Raw genomic sequence first — 7,278 nt, 5'->3', positions numbered from 1 at the left:
GCTGAGAAAAGGAGGCTAACGGCTCAGAGTAGGAGGCTAACGGCTCATTGAAGGAGGCTAACAGCTGAGAAAAGGAGGCCAACGGCTCAGAGTAGGAGACTAACAGCTCATTGAAGGAGGCTAACAGCTGAGAAAAGGAGGCCAACGGCTCAGAGTAGGAGGCTAACAGCTGAGAAAAGGAGGCTAACAGCTCATTGAAGGAGGCTAACAGCTGAGAAAAGGAGGCTAACAGCTGAGAAAAGGAGGCTAACAGCTGAGAAAAGGAGGCTAACGGCTCAGAGTAGCTGTAAGACAAAGCTCTCTGTTTACTGGTCGGTCTACGTTCCTCCCCTCACCTCTGGTCATGAACTCTGGTAAGGATGCTCCCTGGGCGCCTCCCTACGGAGGTGCTTTGGGCATGTCTGACTGGGAGGAGACCCCGGTGAAGACCCAGGACACACTGGAGAGACTATGTCTCTCGGTTGGTCTGGAAACACCTTGGAGTCCTCCCAGAAGAGCTAGAAGAGGCTGTGGAGAGAGATGTCTGGACCTGCTCAAGCTGCTGCCCCCGAGACCTGAGTCCAGAACAAGCAGAAGATGATGGATGGACAGATGGCGGGATGGACCGACCATGCTTTCACATCCAGTTTCTGTCTCTGGCTTCTTTGTTTATCTCCATTAGATGGTGTGTTTCTTTATTTTTGTTGTGAGGAGGAATAATTGTTATTCCACATGAGTTTTTGGTCTTTCTTCGTCAATAAGGTAGAGAACATTTGATCCGTCATGTGGTCAGCAGATGGAGGAACTGTGAGCCAAACTGAGCTTCTTGTGATGATGATTCAGCTGCGAGAAGCAGCTGCGATGCTGATTACAGGAGAGGAGCAGACGGAGCTTCCAGCACTTTCTACAGATTTCAGCCCGAGGATTTCACTGTACATAAAACCACCACCGTCAGCTGGTTTGTGTTCTCATCCCTGATCAGATTTATTATTTACTCAATTTACACACGCACGCACGCACGCACGCACGCACGCATGCATGCACATACAGTTTATCAAATGAAAATAAACAAAGGATCCTGCCTCGGTGTTTGTCTACAGACACATCTGACTGAAAATGTTTCCAGTTCTGGTTCCAGAATCCTCAGAGGTGGTTCTGTCCAATCAGAACTCTGCTCAGCATCGGGCGTAGCAACCAGGACGCTGTTGCTACGGACAGAAGGAGACGCCGAGTCAGCCTCACGGCGTCTCAGAGGACCGACTGACTTCTGCTTCTACCTGCTGATGTTCTCAGCTTTACCAGGAAGACGAGACACTCGTCCTTCGATTTATTTCATCTCACTGAGACGGAACTCCACATCAAAATCCACACGGTCCCAAAAACCAGTTCTGGTTCCAGTTCTTCCCACTCGGGGACATTTCCAAGGCGACCAGGTGATGAAGTTTCAGGTGTTGTCTTCAGATGTCCAACAGAAAGGCATTGTCCTGGAGTCGGGTCAGAACCTCTCTGTCCTCCTCAGCTTCTGGAATATGATCAGAGGTTTGACATTAAAAACGTTCTGATGTCCCATGAAAAGTTGTGGTCCTTTAAAGGCACCACCTGATCCAGTCCCAGAACTTTTACAGAACCCTGATGATCTAAGTGCAGAACCCCCACTACATAAAGTTCCAATCCTAGACCCATCCCAGAACCCGATCCAAGCCTAAAATCATCCCAGAACCAGACGTTTGGACTTTCAGCCAACAGTCTAGATGCTCCTATTCCTCTTTGGTCTAGTTCTGGAATCCTAACCGGTCAGGTCCAGGTTTCTACAGTGTGACCGTTTCAGGTTATTTTGCTGCTGCTTGTTCTGTCGTGTTCTGATTGAGTTTTGTTCTTGAATTAAATCGGTTCTGTTGGGTTCTCCGGGCCCGCTGAGCTTCTGGAAACATGAAGCTGCTGCAGGTGAATGAATGATTCAGTGACGTTTGGGTTCAGGACTTCCCTCAGACCCGTTCCAACAGATGGATCTCCTGCTGTGCTCGCTCAGGGATATGATGCGTTCGAGGTCGGCGTGTTTAAAATAGACTTCTGCCTGCAGTTTCAAACAGAGAAGACATGTTTTCTGACACCCTGCTGAATCAGTCCATCAACACAAACCTTCAACATTTATCTGATAAAGTCCCGTAAAGTCTCTGCTTCTTGATGAGCTGCTCGTTAACAAACTGATCAGAACCTCTTCATCCTTCTCTCCTCAGAATATTCTGCAGGTGGCTCGCTTCCTACTCGCCGTCCTCCATCTCTCTTCTCTCAGTATGATGTCGACAATCTGCCGGAGTCCCACGCCCAACGCTACCATCACCACCATCGCCATCGTCGTCGTCACCATCAGAACCTGGCCCAGTTAGCTGAAGAGCTCCCCACGGCTCCAACGGGGTCTCTGATCCACCACGAGCTCGCTGCCGAACAAACCTTCAACCTGCTGCCACAAATGCACCACGAGCTGCAGCTGGAACACGTTGCTGTGTCTGCCAGATATCTGGTTACTGTGGTGAGTGACGTGGTTACCATGGTTACTGTGGTGAGTGACGTGGTTACCATGTTTTTCAAGTTCAAGTCAATTTTAGTGTCATTACCGTCTCATGTGGTACATGAGGTGGAACGAAATTATGTACACAGGGTCCCAGTTACACCCAAAATTTCCAAATAAATATATAAAAAGAAACATTCAACAAGGATCTAAGATATTCACCAAGACGTACGCCAAACGGTACGCTAAAAATCCAAGATATACGTCAAACACTAATAATGTAAAACGGCACATCGTAACAACAGCAGCCTGAACATGAGTCCATGGTGAGCAGTTAGGTATGAATGAGATCAGCAGCATGGATAATCAGCAACATGAGATAATCAGCAGCACAGAAAGTCGCACATCACCAATCAGTGGCATTACAGTGGCTTTTACTTTTTTTTTTTCCACAGTGATTCTCCTGGTTAGAGATTCATGAGTCTAACAGCCTCAGGGTAGAAGCTGTTCCTCAGTCTAGTGGTTCTACACTTAATGCTCCTCAACCTCCTTCCTGAGGGGAGCTGGGCAAAAAGTGTGTGTGCTGGGTGAGTGTGGTCCTTCATGATGCAGGTGGCCCTCTTCCTGCATCTGGAGGTGTAGATGTCTGTGATGGTGGGGAGACTGATTCCAACAGATTTCTGTGCAGCCTTCACCACTCTCTGCAAAGCTTTTCTTTCTGCAGCTGTGCAGCCTCCATGCCACACGTTGATGCTGGAGCACAGGATGCTCTCCACTGCACACCTGTAGAAGGAGGTGAGGACTGAGCTTCCAGACCAGCTCGTCTCAGCCGTCTGAGGAAGTAGAGTCTCTGATGAGCTTTCTTCATCAGGCTGGTGGTGTTGTTGCTCCAGCTGAGGTTGTTGTTCAGGTGCACACCCAAGTACTTGTAGCTGGAGACCACTTCCACCGCACATCCTCTTATGTTGAGGGGGAGGGGGGATGTAGGTGTGTTTCTTACTTCTGAAGTGCACGACCATCTCCTTCGTCTTCTTCACATTGATGTGAAGGTTGTTCTTCCTGCACCAGCTCTCGAGGTGTTCCACCTCCTGCCTGTAGCTGGACTCATCATTGTTTGTGATGCATCCCACCACATCTGTATCATCTGCAAACTTTACAATGTGACATCCTGGATGGGTAGCTGCACAATCATACGTGAGCAGAGTGAACAGTAGGGGGCTCAACACACATCCCTGAGGGGAGCCAGTGCTGAGGGTTATGGTGGAGGAGGAGAAGTTGTGGATCCTCACTGATTGTGGTCTGTTTGTTAAGAAGTCCAGGACCCAGTTGCAAATAGGAGGGGCTTAGTCCTAGTGTGAGTAGTTTATAGTGAGTGATGTGGTTACCTTGGTTACGTGGTGAGCAGGGCTTAATTTGAGCCGGATCCTGTCGGAACAAAATCTGGGAGCGCTCTTATTTTTACAGGGTGCGTTCCAGCAACTGTTTGCTGGGATCTGGCAACTCTCAGGCTTTCTAATTAAAGTTCTGATCACATGCCAGCCTTGAACAAATAAAACTTACGTGTCAACTGATTTGGGGAGCCATGCTTGAACGGTGTCGCTCCCCTCTGCTGCTGAGACAATAATAAATGACTCCGACACCTCTGCTGATGTTTTCATGACGCTCTCTATAAACTCAAACTCGGAGTGATACCTGCTCCCTCTTTCCTTTTTCACGTTAACATTTTTTTAGTTTTATCGAGGAGTTTGTCAAAGCACTATTTTGATGTTTTTCCTGTAAATACAGAAGTAATGTTTAATAAATGTTAGGACTCTATTCTTTAATATATTTTATGTCATTAAACAACTTGTCAGGTTCTTCTCTTGTGAACACGCGCGGTGGAATCAGAGTCCACACAACTTGTTGGATGATGCTTCATCGTCAATCTTTACGTGAAACAAACACGTTACATCATTTATACTAACGGATAAAGTGTTTGCTAACAGAGTGCCTCGCATGTGGAGTCGGACAGTGAATTCAGAGAGGAGTCCGCTCCGAACCGACAAGGAAGGGGGCGGGTGGGGGGGTTTAGGATGGGAGCGTTTACAAATGGAGGTAAACGTAGATGTTTAACAACCCGTTAAAATACACCAAGATGCAGGAAATCACATCTACTTTACTCAAAAGTTTCTAGGGAAGTACAACCCCCCCCCCCCCCCCATTTGTGTTCCAGCATCGACCGGTTTACAAATGAAGCTCTGCTGGCGAGTGACATGGTTTTAAATCTACACTTTAGCTTTGCAGGAAAATGGACAGACCTTTGATGTTTTAAGACCCACATGTGGTGGTTTGATCCAAATTAAAGGTTTATAGGCGCTCCTGACGAGGTCACACTGGGGCTGTTCTCAGTGCGAGACCCTAAATGAATGCTGGTCAGAAAACTAAAGTTTTACAACAAGCTCTTCCAGTCTGAATGTGTCTTTACTCAGAGGCTCCAAAAATGAAGGAATAAATTCCTCCAACAAGCAGCCTCTGATTGGTTCAGACCGTGGTCTTTGGATGGATGTTTGAGGAGGTCAAAGGTCAGAAACCAGACAGCCATCCATGTTAGTCTTCTCTATCTATAGAGCTGGAGGAGGGACGCTGCTCTCCCTGTTGCCATGGAAACGCTGGTGAGCGCGCCCCACTTCCCTCCGCAGTGGGTGGTTGTGTAACAGTTGGATAAACTGCAGCGACCTTCAGACGAAGGCGCAGCGAGACAGACGTTCTGCAAGCACGTTCAGCTGAAACCCCAGACCCGGTCGGGTCCAGAGTTCTTGTTCTGTCTCATCGACGAGCCTTTCTTTCTGTTCAGGCCGTTTCAATAAGTCTTATTTTATTATTATTTTGTTTTGGAACATGGCCGCCACAGCTCATCATCATGATCAAACAGAAAAACCGTTTCACAGACATGAGCTGAAATCTGCTGTGGTAGTAGCTGAGGGTCATCGACAACGCACACAGGCCATGAGAGAGCTTTGTTTTAACCGAAGTTCACCGTGAAACGTCCGATTAATGAACACGGGTCACCTTCAGCGGTGGGCGAGGACGTTCCTGGGGGGGGGGGGCAGATTTGTAACTGGTTTTATTAACGCTCAGATTTCAGGTGTTTCTTTTGTTCCTCCGTGCGTCCAAAGACGAGAACATCAGATGTTTGTCAGGAACGTTCCTGGTTCTCCCGTCTAATCAGTCGTTCACCGTTTGCCTCTGGATCCGAGGCGTCCTGTTGTTGTCTCGCAGAGTGAGATGTGTCCTCCACGAGCGCTCAAACTCTTCGCCGGTCAGAACCGCAGAACCCGCTCAGAACCGCAGAACCCGCTCAGCTTAGAGGTGAAACAAGAAAAAGTCCAGTTGTGTTTCACTGGAGCTCCTCGGCTGATGAACGTGTTTTTGATGTCCAAACCTGAGGGACTGTCCCTCTGTCCATCAGTTTTATTGACATGTCTGGAGCAGCGGACGTGGTCGTCTCAGAGGTCGAGACAACGAAGAGACGAAGTCCAGTTCAGACGATCAGAGACAGAACGTTCCTGACGTGTCCTCAGTTTTAGACCTGTGGTGTTTTGTGTTAGCATCAGAGGAACGTGTCTAATTATAAAACACCAACTCCCACAATGCTTTGCCCGGACTTTCAGATGCATTGTGGGAGTGGACTCTCAAACAGACGCCGGCAGGATCTAAATTTGAAACGCGGCCTCAGGAGGGTCTGTCTGAACGGACTTTCGTGAGCGGTCACATGACCCGTCCCCGCAGGCTCCGTGTGCGAGACCCGACTCCACCGGACCGAGACCCAAACGGCACCGGCAGGTCCGCACGTTCAGTTTTACGTGTGGACAGAGAGGTTTTCAGACGTCGAGCCGTTAACTGTGGATCTGACGTGAAGGAGACGATGCTCCTCAGATTCATCAGAGCGTTTTATTTAATTCAGAAACGTTCTTGTTTAAAAACACTTTGTTACGTTTCAACCGTACGACCGGTATAAATTAATCTACTATAATGTTGTTTTTGGGCTCTAACTTTAAATGTGCAGCTCGTACCAAGACCTGTATTTATTTTTTAACTTTATACTTTTTGAAATATTTAACTTTATTAACAAAACTTCATTTAATTTTTTCAGTAAAATGCACTCGGCTCTCCTTACATCAAAACGTTGTGCTTTTTTATTAAATCGACTTCAGTAAACGCGTTCCCTTTCCTCGTCTACGTTTTGTCCTTATTGTCTCATGTCTCATCTGTCTCCGCATGTCTTTGTTTTATGCCTCGTGTCCCTCATTTCATCTCATTTTGTCTTTGTTTTCTTGCTTCTCTTGTGATGATCATTTATTTTAACAAGTTTCCATTTTAAACTGAATTTATTGTAGATTTGAACAATGAACGAGAAAGAACTTTAAATAACCTTTAAGTTTGAAAGGTTTGGAGTTTTATTTTGACAGAACAGACTTAAAGGTGAATCCATGTGAACAGATTAGTTTTCTGCTGATAAATGAAACTCCTGCTGATAAGTTAAAGGAGTTCAACAATAAAAGCTGATGTAAAGAAGAGAACCTGTAACCACACGGTACCGGCTCACACGCCCGCAGGTCTCTGTGACCTTCACTTCCTGTTCCTGTCAGCCTCCACATCCCCTGTTGTGTTGGTCGTCGCTCCGCTGTCGCCACGGCAACAAGAGTCTGCAGGTTCTGCAGGAAGAACCTCAGCGGATCCGACCACTTCCTGACGGCGCGCACACACACACACACACACACACACACACACACACACACACACACACACAC

General features: G+C 47.4%; 1 protein-coding gene across 1 annotated transcript in view; it reads left to right on the top strand.

The window, feature by feature from the left end:
• Positions 1 to 7,278, top strand: part of ptprr (protein tyrosine phosphatase receptor type R) — a 38,188-nt gene that overhangs the window by 2,281 nt on the left and 28,629 nt on the right. Inside the window, exon 2 of the mRNA XM_037695740.1 lies at positions 2,217 to 2,509. Within this exon, the coding sequence (XP_037551668.1) occupies positions 2,217 to 2,509 (293 nt within the window). The remainder of the gene's footprint in view (positions 1 to 2,216; positions 2,510 to 7,278) is intronic.

Source organism: Nematolebias whitei, chromosome 22 (assembly GCF_014905685.2).
Source record: "Nematolebias whitei isolate Nwh7 chromosome 22, NemWhi1, whole genome shotgun sequence".
In the NCBI taxonomy this organism is placed as follows: Eukaryota; Metazoa; Chordata; class Actinopteri; order Cyprinodontiformes; family Rivulidae; genus Nematolebias; species Nematolebias whitei.
The sequence above is the reverse complement of the archived record's forward strand: the minus strand, read 5'-3'. Positions and strand labels throughout refer to the sequence as shown.